Source organism: Perca fluviatilis, chromosome 17 (genome assembly GCF_010015445.1).
Source record: "Perca fluviatilis chromosome 17, GENO_Pfluv_1.0, whole genome shotgun sequence".
In the NCBI taxonomy this organism is placed as follows: domain Eukaryota; kingdom Metazoa; phylum Chordata; class Actinopteri; order Perciformes; family Percidae; genus Perca; species Perca fluviatilis.
Window position 1 is genome coordinate 3,483,725 of NC_053128.1, and position 22,069 is coordinate 3,505,793.

General features: G+C 39.8%; 1 protein-coding gene across 2 annotated transcripts; it reads right to left on the reverse strand.

Annotated features, from left to right (window-relative positions):
- Positions 1-21,579, reverse strand: LOC120544885 (leukemia inhibitory factor receptor-like). Of its 2 annotated transcripts, XM_039778737.1 has the most exons (18): positions 21,418-21,579; positions 21,099-21,302; positions 16,219-16,370; positions 15,958-16,108; positions 15,558-15,830; positions 15,330-15,453; positions 11,489-11,631; positions 11,232-11,377; positions 10,969-11,122; positions 10,811-10,872; positions 5,645-5,867; positions 4,456-4,635; positions 4,273-4,374; positions 3,788-3,952; positions 2,545-2,673; positions 2,301-2,394; positions 2,109-2,160; positions 1-649 (listed from the first exon to the last, which is right to left on the reverse strand). In XM_039778737.1, the coding sequence occupies exons 2-18, from the start codon at positions 21,190-21,192 to the stop codon at positions 164-166; spliced, it is 2,730 nt and encodes a 909-aa protein (XP_039634671.1). In that variant the 5' UTR covers positions 21,193-21,302; positions 21,418-21,579; the 3' UTR covers positions 1-163. The 2 variants fall into 2 exon arrangements, with proteins under 2 accessions (XP_039634671.1, XP_039634673.1); XM_039778739.1 differs by lacking the exon at positions 4,456-4,635.
- Between the last annotated feature and the right edge of the window lie 490 nt (positions 21,580-22,069).

Consider the following 22,069-nt stretch of genomic DNA (forward strand, 5'->3'; position numbering starts at 1 on the left):
CAGGCATCTAAGTGGCACCTAAATAAGGCACCGAAATCCGCGTTGCTATTTGGTCCGGTAGATAACGGTCGTTAAGGCATAAGTGTTTCACTAAATCCATGTTAAATTTCAGTTTTCTGGCTACCCTACCTATAACATACCATACCGGCATTGCATGCAGAAGCTATCTGGAAGATGACTGTGGTAACAATATGTAAGTGGAGACACAGGACATAGGAGTGTCTGGATCTTCTTCTGTCTGGTTTGTAGTGAAGGTTTCCGGGTGACCATGAGGCTGGTATCCATCGGAGCTTCTCTCTAAAGACATTCCCTCCTGAAGCTCAGGACAGAAGTTGGACTGCTGATTCCCAGGCTGCATTATCAGGTTGTATGACGCATTAGGAAATTCCCTTCTAAATGGAGAAGATGGTAACCCTGGCTGAGATGGGATGGCTGTAGATGGTAAAGTGAGGGGTGGTGGGGTGAACTTTTTCAGGGGCTGGTTGTAGTAACCCTTTGGAGTTTGTGAAAAAACAAATGGCATGTTCTCCTGGCTGACAAAACCATTTATTGGTGTTCCTGCTCTACAATACAGTTCCGGAACATCCATGATATCGGCTTCACTATAGTGACACTGATCCACCTGAAAATTACGACATCCATGTTCACCCTGGAAAAACAAACAAAATAACCTCACATTAATTTAAAGATGGGTGGTAGCTGGGTGTGCAAAAATGCAAATAACCTCTGAACCAACAATAGTTTGGCATGATCATAAACCAAAGTAAAAATTTGACATGATGACGGCACTATAGGAAAGGTTAAAGTGCTCATGTTATGCTCATTTTCAGGTTCATAATTGTATTTAGAGGTTGTACCAGAATAGGTTTATGTGGTTTAATTTTCAGAAAATACCATATATTTGTTATACTGCACATTGCTGCAGCTCCTCTTTTCACCCTGTGTGTTGAGCTCTCTGTTTTAGCTACAGAGTGAGACATCATCTTACGTCTTTACCATCTTTGTTGGGAGTCGCACATGCGCAGTAAGTACTGCTAGCTTGTCAGAAGAGTATGAGGGCGTGCCACGCTAGCAGCTAGGCGAGCATTATACCGTGTGTTCCAAAGTGACCACGTTTGTCTCTGAAGTAAAGGCTGGACTACAACAGAGCTGTTTGGAGCAGTTGGTGAACAGTGTTTTCTGTTGGAGATGGTAAGTCCCTTTGGGGTGGACTTTGGGCTTTTTCACTTTGTAAACCTTTTAACACAATAAAGGAAAAGGGAAAAGCCAAAAAGCATAATATGAGCACTTTAAGTGATCACCAAAATGGTTACAATTATAGTAGCACAATTGTCCAGACTGAGCCGGAGGTGTGTTGAGGAAATTAAGAAAAAAATTTCAAACAAAATTTTAGACGTCTTTTTTTTTTTTTGATATTACATGTATATATCGTCACAGTTTTAATGATGGTAGCATCTCGTCATTGTCTCATCTTAGTCATGGAAAAAAAAGTCTATGGATATATTTCGTCAAAATTATTAATGAAATTAACACTGCCTCATGATGGTGCTAGAGGTAAAATCAGGATCACCAAAGTCATTAGGATCCATCATCTGGGGACCATGAATGGCTGTACAAAATCTCAAGACAATCCATTCAACAGTTGTCAATTCAACACTTGTTGAGATATTTCAGTCTGGGCCAAAGTGGCTGACCAACAGTCTGGCATTTCCATCCATAAAGCCACACCGCTAGCATGGCTAAAGAGAATGTTTAAAATAAAGGAATCAGAAAGAGAGATATCCTGACTTTAAGTCTCTAATATCCAAAATCGCTGGATCCCACTCACAATGCCACTCAATGGCAACTGTCATTAAACTGCCTTTTAAATGTCCACATCTTCCAAACTTCACATCTTTAGTTTGTTATACAGGCTTGGTCAAAAAAGTGGAAGTCTTATGCCCGATTAGAGCTAATGCTGATGACATCACTATGACATCAACAGGCTTGACAAGAGACAAGAAGACAACAGTTTTCTGAGTTTGAGTAATACTCCTCATGACAAGTAAACTGATATATTAATGTGTGAAATTAGTGGAGTGCCCCTTTTAATGGTTGTGAGGACCTACCGTTGATGTCAACACTGGCTTTGGGATAGGAGGATAGACCGTATCTTTGATACTGTTGGATGTAAGAATGCATGGAAATAAGTCACACAGGTATGGCAACACCATGCAGTCATTCAAATACAACCATCAGAGTACCATTAGAGACAACACTTGAGCTAATTGCACAGAAAATGAATGTGTTGACTTGCTTACCATGTCCAGTGTCTGTAGCAAACAATAGTGATGAGGGAAAGGAGACCAAAAACAGCAGCCAGGGAAATGAAGACTGTCCCTATCAAGTTATCAGCTGTAGAGTTAAAAGCCCAGATGAGAAACAGAAGTTGATCAGATAAAGTAATAAATTCAAGATTTGATTGTGTTTCCATAAGACAATTAATTTAGTAGTAAAAAAAAGTAGTAAAAATAGTGATCTGAAATGGAAAAAAAAGAAATATACTCAGTAAATTCAAGGTGGCAGTGATGGATGTAGCGCCACATTCTCCAACTGCTGTCCGTGCCTTTACTGTGAATATGTAGGAACCATTTTTAAGGTTTCTTGCTGTCAGGCTATTGGCTTCAGGATTGTCTAAACCAAACAAAAGAGATTGTCATTAGTAATAAACATCCTGAAGAACCATCAAGGTCACACTTTAACACTATAGAGTGCTTTCCAATTAGTAAAGTCAGAAGGTCTGCATTACATATAAAGGTAACGCTTCAGGTCCCCCTATTTAACATTTACTACATAAGCAGCTATAACAACCGGCAACTTCCGCGCCTGAAAAGTGAAGCCAATGCAGGAGTGCCTTTAACCTGCATTCTATCTCATTTCCAGCAAGGGGGGACTCCACTGGCTTCAAAAAGAAATCTTTTTCTATAGAAGTCTATGGAGAAAAAAAACCCACTTCCGCCTTGATTTAATACCTCAATAAACCTTTACGAACCAGTTTACAGTCTCTTTACAAGTCTTCTTCGATACAGCATGATGTTCATTTAGTAAATTATGGTCCCATTTATTTAAAAATAGACGATAAAGCAGGGGATGCTTTAGGACCTGTCAATCAGGACAGAGGCTTAGCAATGCTAATCATGCTAACACTGTGGACATTAAAATAGACCTCAACTTGTTTTTGGGTGTTGTCCATGTTTTCTTCTTAAACTTAAACTCCGGCTCTAAAAAAATACTAATAAGATGTGAACGGCCAAAATGTAAACTGGTGCAGTAAAAACGACAGTCCACAAACCAATGGGTGACGTCACCGATGCTGCTTCCATCCAGTCTGTGAGCTACAAGGACATTTTAAGTATTTAATAATGTACAGATTTGTCAACTTCTAATAACTGTGTTTTACTTTATTGTCATTCATTATCTGTTTTTACAACAGCCTCCATTTGGGTGCTGAGGAGTTATAGTTATAGACATAAATAAACACTTACATCTGCTCACAACTATATTACAGTGTGTTATTAGAAACCATCTATTACATGTTTATATACTGCTTGTAAATGCTAAATAGGGTGAAATAAAGTTTTGTGTTGCCGCAATACTAAGGTAATTGATATGAAGGTTTGTAAAGGTGTATCATGACATGCAAATGTGTTCTTATATTTGTAAATGTGTACAGATTGAGAATGCATAATAGTATGTAACCCTGGTTCTCTGTGGACTTTCATCAGAAAATAACAGGGTGTCATAATACCTGTGCTGAAGTTGATGACTTTGTTGTTGTTGTTGTCCAAACAATACAGGACATAGCCTTGGATAAAAGCAGTCTGCTCTCTTCGAGATATAGGCTCCCAGGATACCTCGTAATCCCAATCCTGCTGTTGCCCCTTGACTGATTTAAACAGGCCGTCTTGTATTTCTGTCAATAGAAATTCAAGAAAGTCAATATCTTTATACTTATATATAATTCATACCTTGCACTCTGTATATACTGTAGCATATGTTAGTTATTCATACTGTAGCACGTTATTTAATTTGTTATTTAATCACAGTTTAAGCACTTCTGGTTAGACACTAACTACATTTTGTTGCTCTGTACTTGTGACGTGTGCAATGACAATAAAGTTGAATCTAATCTCATCTAATCTAAAAAAAGCATAACATAGGTGAAACACTATTGGACAAAGTGCTTTTTTATTGCACGGACAGATTTATATAAATATAACATTTCAATCTTACTTTTCTCTCCAACATAGCCCTCTCTTCTTTGTAGTAGCACAGGAGCTCCCTGGGTGCAGGCATATACTGACAAAGTGTATCTCAGTCCATCTTTGAAGTTTTCTAGAGTGGAGAAATAAAAGGATGTATTGTAAGACAAATACATTTAATGTAACTGTTTTCTGGGCTAATGATAATACTTACTTGAAAATATACTGGCATTAGTCTGATTGGGAGACACTTTCAGCCACTCCACAGTGCAATTTCCTAAGGTAGAACACCAGTCCACTATGTAGCCACAGCTGGCTGTTGGACTGGCAGACCAGGACAGGTTGAAGCTACCGCTGCTGCCAATGATCAAAGAAGTGTTCACTCTGGTTCCGTCTGAAAATAAAGACTTTGGAAGTTGGATTTAAATAAACATATAGCTGCAATTAAGGTAGTGCAGTGGTTAGCACTGTAGCTTCACAGCATAAGGGAATAGAGTTTGAACCCACTGGCTGGCTTGTCCCCCCTCTTTGCATGTTAGTGTGAGTTTTGTCCCACAGTCCAAATTATCCAATTGTGACTCTAAATTGCTCAAATGAATGGGAGCGTGAATGGTTGTCTATCTGCTGAGAAAGTGATTGGCTGTCAATTTTCCGTCCCTCCAGGACCTGTACGCTTCCAGGACCATGAGGCGGGCAGAAAAGATCGTGGCTGATCCCTCTCACCCCGGACACAAACTTTTTTGAACCCCTCCCCTTCTGGCAGGAGGCTGCGGACCTTCAGGACCAAAACCTCACGCCATAAAACCATTTCTTCCCGTCTGCATCTCATGTCTCTTATTTGATATCTCCTCTCTCCTCGGCTGAACCGGAAGTTGTTCTGTCCCTCCTTCGTGAAGGCCGTCTCAAAGCTCTTATTTCAGGCCCGAGGAGGGCTCACCGAGGAGGGATCACGAGGAGCCATAAGCCAGGTCACACGAGAGCAGCCTTCCCGGAAGCCGTGCAGCTCAAAGGGTTGCAAACTGCTGACTAATTCATGTGCGAATTCATCAGAGGAAAGGACGTCTCATGCCTCTAAAACACATATGCTGGGATTATTAGCTCTATGGATGAGCTCTATCTCATCAAAAATCTCTCCTAAACCCACTGTACACTACCTGTCTAACAGGACACAGACACAGTTAGAGACTAGGTGGTGAACACAACGGAGCATCAGCAGCTAAAGAGCCAGATACAGAGCAAATCAGAGCAGAAAGGAGATTAAATATTACATTTACATTTGCTGGGTAGTCAGACACATATTATGCTTATAATGCTCTGTGTCTGCAGAGTTTTTAAAAGACTGTTCAATAATATATCGCCATTTTCAGAATCCGAAAAAAAAAAGAAGCTAGTTAGCTTCATACCTGGATTGGAGCTGGGGATGGTGATGGTTGATGGGGCTGAACTGCCGTTTATATTCCTAGCTGTAACTGTGACGATATGCCCGACAGTGGTGTCCAGACTGAGGGCAAGACTGAAATTGTTGGGAGCCACTTTGGTCCTATTTTGTCGCTCTCTCTCCGTGGTCTTGGTCCAGGTCACTTCATAGTCTTCGATGTGTCCATGACTCTGGTTGGCCAGTGGCATCTGCAGAGAAGTAACATCAGGACTTTAGCTTCACTGCCAAAGCACACGCATGTAGATCAGGCCCTCATCAACACCACTTCTAAGAAGGCACCCTTTATAAAGTTTATAATACAAGTAGCTCAGATCAAGCAATCTGATTGGTTCATAGCCGTTATATAATAACCACATACAATAGCTATAATTCAAATTCTTTTACACGATAAGTATCACTCGGCAGAAAAAAAACGTTGAACTAACAAACTGAGTGACAAGCTGGTGCCACGGAGGGAAGCTGTTTATCTGCACACACTGCCATGACACACAGCTGGTTTCAAATCAGCCAAGTATCCCTTTAAGTGGATGCTATATTTGGAATATTTTTACCACTTTACCTCCACTTTTCGGGCTGAAACAACGCCCCTTAGCTGTGATGTAATCACACCATACCAAGGCCTGTCGCGAGCTATTGCTTAAGTAACTAATAGCTTTATAATCTTTATAATAAATCATTGACTAATGCTTTACAGCAAAGATCTTCAACAGAGGGTCCAGGACCCGTAGGGGGTCCTCAGAGTTACTGCAGGGGTGCCTCCAAGTTTTTTTTTTTCAAAATCTGAAATGTCTTAACATGAATCGAACATATTATAAGCAAATATAAATCCGCCTATTTGTGAAAGTAGTCACTAAGGTAGCCATCCACAAATACAGTCCAAAGATTCACTGTGTATGTTTAACATTAAAACATGATTAATAAAATCATGCCAACAAGTTTTATATTAATAGCTTAGTGTTCTATGCACTAAAAAGGTATGTTTAAAGGCTTTTGGCCGCCCGCACGTTATTGTAGGCCCAGTTTAATATGCAACTTGATTTTATACAACATATGTAGTAGGGGGTCCCTGATCTGTCTCTCTCAGTTAAGCAATCCTTGGCTTAAAAAACGTTGAAGACCCCTGCTCTAAAGATTAGTTATAAGCCGTTCATTGGAATAACTTTTGCTGCCATGGTGTGAAAGGGTTAGTGAGTCATTAATGAAGTCATTAATTAAGGGTAATGTGTCTCACTTTCTAACAAGCCATCACGTCTGCAGGTATTAGTAAGTCATTAATAATCACTTTCTGATAAGCAACAGCAAAAATCAGTAAGTCTTCTGAAAATAAAAAATGTGAATGAGTTAATAGTGACATTTTTACAACAATCCATTCAGTCTTTAACTGTAAATATCAATACGTTGTTAATAAATAGATTTTTGTACCACTACGCTGCAGTAGTGATTTTTTATTTTTATTTAACCTTTATTTAACCAGGTAGGCCGTTGAGAACCGGTTCTCATTTGCAACGGCGACCTGGCCAAGAAAAGCATAAGCGTGCAGGACAACATACAGTTTCACATTCAATATAATAAAAGAATACAGAATACAATAGGCTACATAAAGTGCAGATTAAGTAAGCATTACAATTCAATTCAATTTTATTTATAGTATCAAATCATAACAAGAGTTATCTCAAGACACTTTACAGATAGAGTAGGTCTAGACTACACTCTATAAATTCCAAAACCCCAACAAACAAAGCTGGTGCAAAGTGAGGTGTAAGTAAGACGATGGATATGCGAAAGTAATACGGTAATAAAATAATATACATGAGTAGACAGTCTATAACACTGCTGAGATGTTGTGAAGAGTCAAACAAAAAACTAAACAAAAGAACAGTTAGTGCAAATTATGATCTATAAGTGATGTTGATCAGTTATAACGCAATATATATATGAATAGACAGTCTATATGAATGCTGAAATGTAGTGAAGAGTCAATATACAGTTAGTGCAAATTGTGGTCTGGTTAGTGATGTAGGTCAGTAATAACACAGTTAACCGGAATAGACAATCTATATAAATGCTGAATGTAGTGAAGGGTCAATGTACAGTTGGTGCAAAGTGTGGTCTAGATGGTGATGTAGATCAGTAATAACACAGTAAACCGGAATAGACAGACTATATAAATTCTGAAATGTAGTAAAGAGTCAATGTACAGTTAGTGCAGATTGTGGTGTACAAAAATTGTGTGACGACAAAGGTGGGAGGGATAACAGTTGAGGCAGTTCTGTAAATGACATCACTAAAATCGCGAATTGGTAAAATTGTCATTTTCACCAAGGTGAGTTTGGCAGCATGAGTGAAAGAGGCCCTGTTGTGGAATAGGAAACCAATCCTAGACTTAACTTTAGATTGAAGATGGTTTATGTTTTGCTGGAAGGAGAGGGAACTGTCTAACCAGACCCATCCATAGGTTCAGACAGCAGGCCCTCAGATTTTATGCACTGGACCCTATTAGAAAAATTGTTATTGAACCATGCGAGGCAGTCATGAGAGAACCCAAGGTTGTTGAGTCGGTTGATAAGAATACGATGGTTAACAGAGTCAAAGGCCTTGGACCGATCAATGTAGACTGCTGCACAGTAATGCCTTTTGTCAATGCTGACTGTGATGTCGTTTATGACCTTGAGGGTGGCTGTGGTACACCCATGACTGTCACGGAAGTCAGATTGCATAGTGGAAAGGATACGGTGGGATTCTAGATGGTTGGTAATCTGTTTATTGACCAAGCTTTCGAGGACTTTCGAAAGACAGGGTAAGATAGATATGTGTCTCCCCATTTGAATAGAGATATGACTGCGGCGGATTTCCAATCTCCGGGAATTTCTGAAGATGCGAGAGACAGGTTAAACAGGTTGGTAATGGGGGAAGCAGTGATATTTGCAGATACATTTAGGAAATTGGGGTCCAGGTTGTCTAGCCCAGCTGATTTCTATGGGTCCAGATTTTGCAACTCTCTCAGCACATCAGCTGTCAGGATAGGGCTAAAGGAGAAGCGTGGTGGCAGGTGAGGACATGTAGCTGCGGAGGCTGTAGAGCAGTTTGCTGGAGGGCCGGCCGCCAGATGGAAAGCATGACCAGCTTCAGCGAAATGCTTGTTGAAGTTCTCTATTATCATAAAGCTGTTATTATTATTACCTAATTTCAGTGCTGTGGGCAGCTGGGAGGAGGAGTTCTTGTTCTCCATCGTTTTTAAATTGTCCCAGAATTTTTTTGAATTGGCACTGCAAGAAGCAAATTTCAGTTTGAAGTAGCGAGCCTTAGCTACTCAGACTGCCTGAGTGTACCAGTTCCTGGCTTCTTTAAAGACTTGCATGTTATGGGGGTGGCTCGAGGCTAATGCAGTTTGCCACAGGATGTTTTTATGTTGGTCAGCTCTGGAGTGAACCAGGGACTGTATCTACTCTTGGTTCTAAACTTTTTAAATGGGGCATGCTTATTTAGGACAGATAGGAAATCAGTTTTGAATGACATCCAGACATCCTCCACTGTTGGAATGAGGTTAATGTTCTCCCAAGCTACAAGGTTCAGGTCAGTCAGAAAGGCTTGTGTCACGGCCTATAGGAAACACTACTACTCAGGTAGTAGTGTTTCCTTTTTTGGTGTTCTGTGTGTATGTGTGTGTGTGTGTGTGGTAGTGTGTGGGCAGGGGTGGCTTTCTCCAGGGCACCTGGCTCTCCAACACAGCTGCATGTGATCTTCTACTGAAGCTCCAGCCCAGGTACTCTTGAGATCCAGGCAGCCGGCGCCAGTTTGTTTCAGTCACTCACGTGGTAACTATTCTCGGCCAAACTCTTGAGTACTTTAGTGAACCTTTTGTTATCAAAGTTTTCCTTGTGTTAACACTGTGTTGTTTCTCCGTGCGCGGTCGTTGGAAGTCGACGTCACCTACGCTACCTGCCACTCCACCAGCCCTGTGTTCCGTGCCCGCCTCCTCTTCCTCCACTCCTCCTCCCATTTGGATCACCACCTACTATAGTTGCAAGATTTGTGTTCAGTTGAGCTTTTCATTAAAGACTTGTTACTACCTCAACCTCTAGTCAGTGTTTTAGACAGCATCTGACTGAAATGAGTTGTGGACGTTTGACCGCGGAACCATTACAGATGCATGCGATCGGGCAGTGATCACTGAGATCCTGGTTAAACACAGCTGGGGCGTATTTAGTATGGGTGGGAATCACCAGAGGCCTCACGATACGATATCATCACAATACTTATGTCACGATACAATATTATTGCGATATATTGCAATTTATTACCTTTTTTCCAACTTCAAATTTTTCCCAATTTCAAATTATGTCCCCAAAAGAAAACTTTGTCAACCTCTGTTTTATCTAAAAAGATACATTTCTCTGTTTGTTTATCTCACTTTACTTTTATTGCTGCAAAATGGGATTGTCAAGCAGACAAACTGACCAACACATATATCATAAAAGATCAATACTTGGTGTCTGTGTATCGATACAGTATTGCCACGGAAGATATTGCGATACTATGCTGTATCGATTTTTTCCCCCACCCCTAGTATTTAGAGGGCAGGTTGGTCAGGATAATATCTATCAGGGTGCCTCTGTTTACGGATTTGAGATTGTATCTTGTAGGTTCATTTATAATTTGTGTAAGGTTGAGGGCATCAAGCTTAGCAAGTAGAGTGGCTGGGGTGTTAAGCATATCCAGGTTTAAATCTCCTAACAGTAAAAATTCTGCAGTTAAATGGGGGGCGATTAGCTCGCAAATGGTGTCCAGGGCACTGCTTGGGGCTAAGGGGGGGTCTGTAACAAGCAGCAACGTTAATAGCCTTATTTCTAGAGAGTTGGAGTTTTAGAGGTCATATCATCAGAGGTCAAATTAGCGTGGTCCTCCTGATGACCTGAGGAGCTAAAAAGAAAAGCGTCCTGCTGGAGGAGGGTAAGCAGAGAACCAGAGAGTTTTCACATCCTGGCAACCCAAAATGTTTTCTCATTAACGGATTAGTCAATGTTTTACTACCAACCAACCAACCAACCAACCAAGTAAAGCAATTAATTACAACTGATAAAGCCTTTATGAAGAAGTTTATTAGAAAGTGGTGCCCATTCATCTGACATACCTTCCAGATGGTTATAATTTGGTTGTCCATCACCTGCATCCACACATCAAGAGCATCTGGAACTATAGGACAAAGAGACAATCAGTGCCCAGAAAAAATGGAAACAGTATCTGTTCAATTGCCATTACTGACTAAAAGTTTATATTTTTGTTTCTTACCATCACCCTTTGTATGGAAGTTGACATTTGTGCTCCAGCTGCTCCATTTCCAGAAATGTTGTGCTGTTCTGCATCGTATTGCCACATTATATGTCCAATTTGGTATCAGATCATTCAAAACTGCAAACTTAAGACCAACTCCAAAGTATTCACTCTGGGAACACAAGTACAAGAATGATGATGTTAGTATAGTTCAGAAAAGGATCCAACTTTAAAAGTCTTGCTAATAATCTCCCTCCTGAGTTTTTTTTTTGTCAACTCACTATGGTGTTTTCACCGTGGTTATTAATGTTCACTTGGCATATTAAACTGAGATTATAGTACTGTTGCACCGTCCACTTCCACTCCAGGCTGACATTTCTGGCATTCACACTCAAAGCTGTCACTCCCTCAGGAGGGAACATGTGCACTGAAACAAAAGACAAACAACAATCAGCTGATTTCAATGATTAAAAAGTGATGTCAATCACCAAATAAGCATTTTGCCACACAGAAATGCTAATATTTTAAAAAGGTATACCTCTTTTAGTCAGGTCTGCAGTGTCGGAAAGCTTCACCTCGCCCAAAGGATTACTTGCTGTTAATGTCCAGTTTCTCTCGCGAGCGTCGACTCGCACTTCTTGAGAGCATGTCGTCTCAGGCCACTTTGCACAGATTGTCGGACTGAAATACAAATGTCAAGAGAGTCTAACTTTTTGTTTGATACATAATAAAATGCTCAAAAAAACATTTGCCACCTTTTATGTGGATGTCCAATCAGTTATGATGATAAATGTAGTTGATTAAAACAATACATTTCTATATTGATGGAGAAAGCTGCAGTTTGTAGCTGTAAAATCTGTTGTTCTTCCTACAACTAGCGCCGACATTTGACATGACAGTAGACCTTACTCCACAGCCCTGTTGTCTGGCTATACCACAAATAAATTCTAGGATAGGAGAAAAAAACGCTCTAGGTTGATTGCATTTTTTAAACCAATCACAATCGTCTTTGGCTACCTTAAGTTCCAGTGGCAGAGAATATTTTTATCCATATATATATATATATATATATATATATATATGCAAAATATTCTTGCAAATAACTTGGTTTAGGTGAAACATTTGCACGTGTGTATCTTCAAGGGTTGTTATAGTTTTGCAACAGAATACTCAAATTGGACAGATAGTCTAGCTAGCTATCTGGATTTACCCTGCAGAGATCTGAGGAGCAGTTAACCATAGTCCTCACAAATCCACTGGAATTTTGAAGGACGTGTTAGGTAACGGAAATCTGGTCAAAAAAAAGGACATACGGCATAATTTCCGGCGGCAACGGGAAATTCCCGGAAGTGGAAGGTTGTGGCTAGAGACTAGATTAGACCCTGATGACATTGGGCAACATTACAGAGGGTAAATTCAAGTTGTACAATTTATAATTATTCTTTGTAGCTTACTAACTAAAATCTGAGTTTCCAAGGTTTTTCTCATCAGAACTTCTCTTTCTTGGATCATGTGACTGACAAACTGAAAATTGTGATTGGACAGTATAACATTAGTAGCAACAGCAATAACACCTGAATCTCCAATTAAACTGTCCATTATGAGTCTGACAATGTTTTCAAAGTCCAACAATAAATCGGAGTAGTACTCTTTGAAGAATATAAGTAAAGGTTAATGCCCGACGAGGTGTCCACTGTCAGCTATTAATGAATTTCGGCGGAGGCGTTGGACGGTTCACACCTCACCGTCGTCCATTAATAACTGACAATGGACACCTCGAACCCTTAACCTGCTTATACCATGGTCACTTGCCAAATATATATTTTCTTAAACATTCATTCATATTAATACGTTTTACAATCAAAATCTAAAGTTTTTCCAAACAATAAGTCTGTTTCCCTGGTTGTGCCTGAGGGTCTGACTAATACCTGGAAAAATCATTCTCATCCCATAAGGTTCTTAGGACCTTAGATACGACTTGCAACGGGAGATATTTATATAGTCCGCTCAGCTTGTAGAACCCTTCAGCTCAGCTACGAGCCAGAAAGCTAACGCTATGCTAGCAAGATTCAAAGTCAATAACATTGTGTACAGTTGGCAATCAGTAAAAAAAACGATGACAGTATGTTAATTATGTTTGTTAAATATGTTTGTTGAACAGAGAGCGCCATCTAGTGAGCTCAAAAAATAAAGACAGTGGTTCTTGAAGCTTCATTTGACCATCACCAGTTTACAGTAGTATCAGATGTACTTAAAAACATACTAAAAGTTTACCAAAGTTTGACTCCAAGAAAGGCCGTCAGGTCCTTAAAATGACCCTTACTCCTTTGTATTCCTCCTAGACCAGGCATACTGGTGCCTGATACATGTTTCGACCATGTAATATGCTAATTAGCATATTTGCATGATAGATAAGTGATTACAAGTACAATTATGTATTAAAGCAACTGGTTACAAGCATATTCATGCGAAAAATAAGGGTGAATACAATTACGTACAATTTAATAAAACAATTTCCCTTAAGTAATTGCATATTTCTCCTTTCTCATATCGTTTTGCCTAGTGTTGGTGGTTTCTGTTAACCTGACTCCACCAGATGGATTGCTTCGCATTTGCTCGGCATATCCATCTGGGAACTTTCCGTTGGAGAACTTTTGGGAAGGGTCGAAAATACTGGTTAGCTGATTGGATAAACCATCTGTCTATCACCACTATGTTGGTGATAGACGGGCCAAATCAACCAATCAGATCAAACTCCGTTTTTTGCTCTTCTTTCAATGAAGGAATACTTTCTAATTCGGATAAAACTTGCGCTATAGCTACACTCATCTCATCTGTGGAAGCTGCCATGTTGTTTAGACTAACAGTCGCTTCTCGTTGCGTCACACCTAAACCCGCCTCAAAACCAACGCTGATTGGTCAGTCGTTTGGAGAACGGCTCCTAATTTTCTCTATCTCAGAATGCCAGACTGATCTGTGAGCTCGCGAGATCAGGACGGTCTCACAGAAACTTTTCTGTGGTTCATAACCATTCTTTTGATTCCAATAAAGAATCAGACAGTTTTTTCTTCTTTTTTTTTAATACTTTTCTTATTTATACATATCTTTTTCTATTTTATTCAGTTGTTTCCTCTTATTCTGGTTTATTTTTTATACTTTTTTGCACTGTGACCTTCACTAGATGTACCATTAGTCGTCACACTCCCATAGAGGTTGATTCTCACAATTCCCAACTTGACACGGTCCACAAGCAGGCATGCATGGTGGTCCATATGCCCTGCAACTGCACCGTTGTGTTTGGCAGGCAGTCGTTTAAGTAGTCAAGGAGGAATTTAGTTTGAGCAAAATGGTATACATTGTGCTGCCAACATTTCAATGAGGTAAGCAATATTAAATGTCAGTATTCTCTTCCACCATCTTCTGAATTGCTGAAAATTGTGAATGTAGTTTTGTTGGGTTTAGTATAATGCCACCACATCTATAGAGGATGCATTACATATGTATTACCTTATTCAAATTGAAATGATTTTAGAGGGTTCACACACAGGCCTCTGTTCGGGCTAATTCAGAGTTGTTTATGATCAAAGTTATACAACTACAATTGAAGTTACTTTTGGGTGCAATAACTTTTACATTGAATGTCAAGTCTGTGTTTTAGCAAAAAAAAGGGTATGTGTCCAAAACCACGTACTGAATAGGAGTTACTAAATCGTATACATCTCTGGTTCACCTCAAACAAAGATAACACCTTACAGTAATCTCACAAAATCATGTATTCCATAAGTATGTAATCATGTCAGTGCAATTTAGACAAGTCCAATGGATTCATAGACCCAGAAAGCATGGGGTTGACACCAAGATTACTTGGCTAGGTCAAGTAATGAAGGAGTTAGGACATTTTAAGGGCTTCCTGCCATCTTGAAAATTACACCTTTTAAGGGTCAAACTTTGGTAAACTTTTAGTGTGTTATTAAGGACACCTAGTACTACAAAAAGCTGAAAACCTTTTGTTTGAATTTTATTAGGGCCAGGTATTTTTTTTCATAAATGCAGCCACCTAGGATGTGAGATTACGTTATTCGCTGTAGCTTGTGTGTTAGCGCCATCCAGTGGTGTTAAGAGGATGAGGCACTGAAGCAGCACAGTGTTGGAAATAACAGATTCACAGTTTCTATTTGTTTTAATGTAGTGCATTAATTTATGACTGGAACTCCTTTAGTAGGTGTCATTTAACACTTTTTTATGGACACCCTGCAGCCAATCAGAATTGAGTATTCACCCAGACCATGGTATAATAGTTAATAAGATTCAAATCCCTTACAGCCTTGTTTGCTTCCGTTCTCCAACCTGTGACTACATCCTGTTTAGTTTTATTATACCTTTCAAGTAGATGATACTCTGTTACACTCTTAAAGGGTAGGCTTGAGTCTTTATCCGTCCAGTGGCAATCGACTGATTGCAGATCTCGGGTTTCACATTGAAGGTCCGTGACATTAGGTGGGTCTGAGTGATGGCAGGTATTAAAAAAAAGAACAGCCAGCAATTATTAACAAGACGTAGGCCAATTTAAGACTCCAAAATTGAGCACAATACTAAGTCATACTTACAGCCAATATAAGCACAAGCCCCATATACAACATCAGGATTCAGTTCACATTTTACATCAGTGCAACTGTATTTTGATGCCTGGTTCAGGTGGACGGTCAAGGCATAGGTCTGATTGCTGATCCTGGTAGTGTTCATATCAGCACTACTATACTCAGGCAGAGACATTTTGTCAAAAACGTCCCCCGCAGGCAGAACGCAGCAGAAGGTGGCTGTACTGCCAACCTGGAAGTGTTTGCCCTTTGGATAAACCTCAGCTTTTGATGTTTCAAGCCCTGCAAAAGCATAATAACAGGACATTATAAGCATCTGAAGCAGTGCCATGACTTTCAAACGTGTAATAATGACAGCTCGAATGTTTTTGATTATCAAAACATGGAGGGAAGTTAAATGAATATTAACCAGGAAGAGTCTCTTGATTCCATTGGCTTGTGTGGTTTTTGTATCGGGACCTGAGCCTCACTGAATGGGAAGCACACTCCAATGCCAAATATGACTTCCAGTTCCAGGAGTGAGTAGATCCTATCTGGTCAGGTGTCACAGCAACTTCATCCTAAAACATTTCCATAACCAAATTAGTGGTGCGTTTGTTTGGCTACTCCAGAAGCTGAGGTTATTGTCACGGAAGTCAGCAACATTGGTGTAATGCAAATGAACACTTACATAATGTTCTTTCTTGTCCGCTATGAGAACCTCCAGCTCATAGATCAGCACATCCTGTACTGTAGAGCATGAAGGCGTGTCTTCCCATGTTAACAGGATCATCTGACTGGAGTTGGTTAGTTTCAGATTCTGAGCTCCACAATGCAGGACACCTGAGGAAAATAATCATAGTGCATTTTACAGCACCGTCCTTATCATAAACTGCAGAGAGGCAAGCAGGTTGTTGTCATGAAGCATTTTTACATATCGCTACAAAAAGTAATGCACTGTAATTTGTATGTATTCCACGTATCACCATTTAGGTTAGGATGGACGTCTGGGTGATAAAACGCAGTGCTTTCAAGCGATGGAGTGGAGTTCATGTCCTCACGAAAACACATGACTTTCACCCACCAAACGGGGGAACAAGGGTGTTTGTGTTGCGGGAGTACAACTGGAGACAGTTGTTTTAACCCAAACCACGATCTTTTTTCTAATCTTAGCTAGTCGTTTTGGTACCTAAACTTAACGGTCATTGCCGCATGAAGGTAACTTTTTGTTAAGTAAACTTAAAGGGTACTATTAGTCAGCATTTTTTGCATATATGTGAACACTAAAAAGGGACTCAGACCCCTCTGAAGTGAACCGTACTCAGACCTCCTGTGGTATATATATATATATATATATATATATATATAATATATATATATACCACAAACCATCTGTTTGTGGACACTTAGAAATTACTTGAGATCTGAGAATCCAAGACAACTTGAGCTTGTAGATGCAGCCCATACAGTGCCTTGCGAAAGTATTCGGCCCCCTTGAACGTTTCGACCTTTTGCCACATTTCAGGCCTCAAACATAAAGATATAAAACTGTAATTTTTTGTGAAGAATCAACAACAAGTGGGTCCCAATTATGAAGTGGGGAACGAAATTCATTGGCTATTTCAAACTTTTTAACAAATGAAAAACTGAAAAAGTGGGGTGCAAAATTATTCAGCCCCTTTACTTTCAGTGCAGCAAACTCTCTCCAGAAGTTCAGTGAGGATCTCTGAATGATCCAATGTTGACCTAAATGACTAATGATGATAAATAGAATCCAGCTGTGTGTAATCAAGTCTCCGTATAAATGCACCTGCTCTGTGATAGTCTCAGAGGTCCGTGTAAACGCGCAGAGAGCATCATGAAGAACAAGGAACACACCAGGCAGGTCCGAGATACTGTTGTGGAGAAGTTTAAAGCCGGTTGGATACAAAAAGATTTCCCAAGCTTTAAACATCCCAAGGAGCACTGTGCAAGCGATAATATTGAAATGGAAGGAGTATCAGACCACTACAAATCTAGAAGACCCCGGCCGTCCCTCTAAACTTTCAGCTCATACAATGAGAAGACTGATCAGAGATGCAGCCAAGAGGCCCATGATCACTCTGGATGAACTGCAGAGATCTACAGCTGAGGTGGGAGACTCTGTCCATAGGACAACAATCGGCGTATACTGCACAAATCTGGCCTTTATGGAAGAGTGGCAAGAAGAAAGCCATTTCTTAAAGATATCCATAAAAAGTGTCGTTTAAAGTTTGCCAAAAGCCACCTGGGAGACACACCAAACATGTGGAAGAAGGTGCTGTGGTCAGATGAAACCAAAATCGAACTTTTTGGCAACAATGCAAAACGTTATGTTTGGCGTAAAAGCAACACAGCTCATCACCCTGAACACACCATCCCCACTGTCAAACATGGTGGTGGCAGCATCATGGTTTGGGCCTGCTTTTCTTCAGCAGGGACAGGGAAGATGGTTAAAATTGATGGGAAGATGGATGGAGCCAAATACAGGACCATTCTGGAAGAAAACCTGATGGAGTCTGCAAAAGACCTGAGACTGGGACGGAGATTTGTCTTCCAACAAGACAATGAACCAAAACATAAAGCAAAATCTACAATGGAATGGTTCACAAATAAACATATCCAGGTGTTAGAATGGCCAAGTCAAAGTCCAGACCTGAATCCAATCGAGAATCTGTGGAAAGAACTGAAAACTGCTGTTCACAAACGCTCTCCATCCAACCTCACTGAGCTCGAGCTGTTTTGCAAGGAGGAATGGGCAAAAATTTCAGTCTCTCGATGTGCAAAACTGATAGAGACATACCCCAAGCGACTTACAGCTGTAATCGCGGCAAAAGGTGGCGCTACAAAGTATTAACTTAAGGGGCTGAATAATTTTGCCGCCCAATATTTCAGTTTTTTATTTGTTTAAAAGGTTTGAAATATCCAATAAATTTCGTTCCACTTCATGATTGTGTCCCACTTGTTGTTGATTCTTCACAAAAAATTACAGTTTTATATCTTTATGTTTGAGGCCTGAAATGTGGCAAAAGGTCGAAAAGTTCAAGGGGGCCGAATACTTTCGCAAGGCACTGTAACAATGGAAAGTACTGCTCTATTTTAAGGTGCTAGCTGACAGGAAAGTGCTGGTGAAGCACTTAAGAATCAATGAAACAAACAATGACATTGCTCTAAAGAGTAGAAGCTGTCTGTCTGCCTTAGCCATACTGAATGGGGGAAACGTGAGATAAGGGCCAGTGTGTGATCAGGAGACTTTCTGTCTTTGTTGAAACAGAAGAAGCCATAGCTAATTCTAGATATATAGATATATACTGTATATAGATAGATAGATAGATAGATAGATACTTTATTGATCCCCAAGGGGAAATTCAAGGTCCCAGTAGCTTCTGTTGGTGAGATAACAAAAACAGGCATGGATGTGTGATTTGCAAAACTAATTATATTTCCATTATATCCCTTTCAGACAACAGATGTCCAACTGCCTCTAACTGTTAGCATTGACAACAGTCTGCAGTTTACTTCCATACACTTCACTGATAAACCTGAACATTAATTGGCAAATGTTAGCATGCTAACATTGAGATGAGGACAAATCTACTATTATCTACCTTATATTCTGGAGGAAAAACACATGCACCTTTATTAAAGGTTAGGTTCGGGTTTAGGTAGAGGGGAACAGATCTCAACGGGAAACGGAGTTCAATATAACACCGGCCGTCATTGCAGCCGAAGACATATAGAATGTGATACGAAGTTGGGGAGAAATTATTAACAACACAGCCTGTTCTCATGAACCATTCATTCAAAAATCTACAAAAAGTTAATTATTTGACTGAATTGTAATGCTTTACACTATTGCATTACTTTTGAGGTACTTTCACCAAAATAAAAGCGGAAGTATGACTTGGCAGGCAGCTTGTGAATTTCACCACCGGATCAATAAAGTATCATTTTTAATCCACTATATACATCATAATTTATTCATATTATTTTGTATTATTAATCTGGATCTGTAAAGTAACTAAAGCTATAAAATAAATAGTTAAGTAAATTGTACAATAGCCTACTTGACTCTGAATTGTGGTGGACAAGAAGTAGCCTCATAAGTAGGAGAAAATGACTAAATCACCTTACAATTGAATTGAAGTAGCCTACAGTATAGTTACTTTCCACCACTGATAAAATGTAATGACATTACGTGTAGCAAGCCTCAACATTAACTCCCAACATGTTATCTGTCAGCAGCTCGGTCACACTGCTGTCGGCACTGACAGGACACAGATGTCCCTAGGCTACCGTCTCTGGTTCTGGCTCTGACCACGGGAACAGTGACGGGACAGCTCACTTCAATGCAGCGTAAAAAACTCCAGAAAATAATGTCCATGTCGCAAATGTATCTGTCTCTGCAGTCATTTCAACCACCGAATCCAGCAACAGGAAATAACACTTGTGGACTTTCTTTTCTGTGCTGAAATGTTTTCACCACTAAATCTCGGGTTAAAATGCATTGTAACTCGCATTACTGAGATTGTAATGGGTATAATATTACCGACATTTTATTAGTAATGTGTTATATTACTGCGTTACTGCAAAAAGGAATACATTACTGTAATTGCGGTACTTTTGTAACACGTTACTCCCATCACTGAATCTTAACTAGTCGTTTTGGTGCCTAATCTTAATTTTCGTCGTGGCAAAATACTCAATTTTGTGGACTAAATTTAACCATAATGTCCGGCGAAATGACCGACAGCTCGTGGTGCTCTGTACACGGCTTAAAGTCACCTATTTTTTGGGGTAATTGAACCACCAACTATAGCTGATACAACGGAGATTTGTAGCCGGTGTCACAAAGCTCTGTAGCAGCTTAGACAACTAGCATTGCCGCTTTGTGTCATGGAGCTCATAGCCAGCCGGCAACCCGTGACCACCCGCTGGCCTCCTAATTTCGTAGGATATCATACGTTTTGGTGTGCATACATTTTCGTACGATATCATACGGACCTGTTCATGAGAATGCGTTGAACAACATCAGCAACCAATGTGTATGTAAAGCATAAACACTGCATTAACATCTGTTGACTGGTGTCGCAGTATGCCTGTGGTGACGTTGACACGTCTAGCGAGTCCAATCTAGCATCTACCCTCCATTGGACCCACAGAAATGGATTCCTGGTCCTCAACTGTATGTCACGTTTAAACTGAGGGGGTTTATGACCGCAACTTCACCAATTTAACCAAAACTGCATGCTAGTCTTAAATATACCGCAGGCTAACTATTCATATTGCCAATAGCATGCCAGTACATGTTATGAAAACATTTTGAAAAAGTACTATTAAAAAAATTGGGTTTAAACAATTCTAATTATAATCACAGTAAATAGGCTGCATAATACATTCATAATCTACAGTAAATGTATAGAGACCGTTGTTTTGCATTTTAGATTTGCATGGAAATATGGCAACATTCTTATACTATTCATACAGTATAGCCTCAGCTGTAAAGCATATCTAATGCTGTTATTCCTAGAAGTTAAAGGACGACGCACTCACCACTTTCTTGGCCATTTCCATCCTGTGTGCTCTTGCAGAACAGTGAGACCAGTAATAACCATGGGATCATCATAATCCCCTTTACAAGGACCATTTGGGATCAGCTGTTATTCCTTTAATGTAAACTTGTCAGCAAGCCCTCATTGATTTAGTGCTGTCATCATAGACAAGACATCAGAAACGTCCACTTATTACACTTGATACCTGTTTAAAAAAAAGAATTAGTAAAAAGAATTATCATTCACTGCCAAAATAATAAAGAACGGGAATATTCTTGACTCCTGAGGCGTTTTTATAAGGATTAATTTAAAATACTTACATGAGGATGTCTGACTGGTTGTCAAGGATCTTGCACACGGAATGAATTTAATGTGAAGGAAATAAGGGGTAAGAATAAAACTGAAAGAGTTACAGTGTCAAGTTACGCCCTGCAGTAAACACTCCCTTTAAAAGTAGCCAATGATACAATGCCTTGGAAATCCATTTGCTGTTGGAGCTCATAGTTATTGTGAAATCCATGTGGACTTCAATGCAGGAAGTGGAGAGGCTGCCTTATGTTAACCGTGAGTCACGGTGGCCAGATCAGATATGCCTTACATGCACATTACATGTTTGTATTCTTAAGAAATTACTTTACTAAACAATTGTTTCAGTATCTCAGTGTGGCAGGCCTTTATCAAGACAAGTAAGAAAAGTTTATTAGTTAGGATTTTTTCTCATACGTCACAGTTTCAGCTGTACTCTGGAGAGAAAATCAGGAACTGTACAACTTTGTGATCCAGACTAAGCAAAACACATGTCCACACTGAGAACTGAAGCTCTTTTTTGAAAATACCAAAGTCAGAACCTTTTCTGTCAAGTGCACTTAAACATGTTCCTTAATATATAGTCATTCTGGTCAGCAGTACAAGAGGAAAGAAAGTAAGAATAGAATAGGAAGCTGAGGTCACTGAGTTACAACAGAGCAACAG